At 29.6% G+C, this 778-nt stretch overlaps 1 protein-coding gene across 2 annotated transcripts in view; it reads left to right on the forward strand.

The window, feature by feature from the left end:
- LOC119590812 (KICSTOR complex protein kaptin-like) overlaps positions 1 to 778 on the forward strand; it is a 12,844-nt gene that overhangs the window by 4,318 nt on the left and 7,748 nt on the right. For both annotated transcript variants that reach the window (XM_037939548.1, XM_037939549.1), the window contains exon 5: positions 91 to 173. In XM_037939548.1, the coding sequence (XP_037795476.1) occupies positions 91 to 173 (83 nt within the window). The remainder of the gene's footprint in view (positions 1 to 90; positions 174 to 778) is intronic.

The following is a 778-nucleotide window of genomic DNA, read 5'->3' on the forward strand; positions in this document are numbered from 1 at the left end:
TTAAAATTTTGTACTATGTCAACTGAAATTTAAATAAATGTTAATGTTATAAATGTAGGATATTATAATTTTAAGTTTATAAAATTACAGGTGGTGCTGAAATTGTATCTATAGATGCAGTCAATAGGTCCATAATCCAAGAAGATTTTATAATTGGAATTACCATCATCAAGGTATGTTTGTTAACCTTGTTTCACACTAGTTTTTATTTGAATTGACCTTATTACAACATTTATATTATGTGTAGTCTGTGTAGTCTTTAAATCATCTATTCATAAGATTTTCATAATGTAATTAAGGGAAAATTTGTGTACTAATCCTAATTGAAGAATTATTCCTCAATAGATAGTGGTCTCAGTTTAGCTGTAATCTGATATCTGTGTTTTTGTTAGGATTTGGCTGTGCTTGTCATCAGCATACTTTCCTCAGATGCTATCAAAATGCATGGATTAAATACATAGCATCACCTCCAGAATTACCTTCGTTTGTGATACAATGTCAATTGTAATTACCTTTGTTTGCCTGATTGCAAATACAGTATAGCCATGATAGAAATTTTGATAAGTCGGATATGTGATCTTCTTTTAAGAAATGTAAAAAATCTGTTATGTATAGTGTTGCAATTAAGGCCAGTTTATTAGGAAAAGATTCAAATCTAGTACATTAACTGCCCTTGTATGCTTGTGTTTTGATTTCCATGCTCAACATACAGTGATATGAAAGAATAACTCCATGGAAAGATATCTGCTTGGAAAATTGCCTTCAGAAAAGATTTAAT

This window comes from Penaeus monodon, chromosome 27 (genome assembly GCF_015228065.2).
Source record: "Penaeus monodon isolate SGIC_2016 chromosome 27, NSTDA_Pmon_1, whole genome shotgun sequence".
Lineage (NCBI taxonomy): Eukaryota > Metazoa > Arthropoda > Malacostraca > Decapoda > Penaeidae > Penaeus > Penaeus monodon.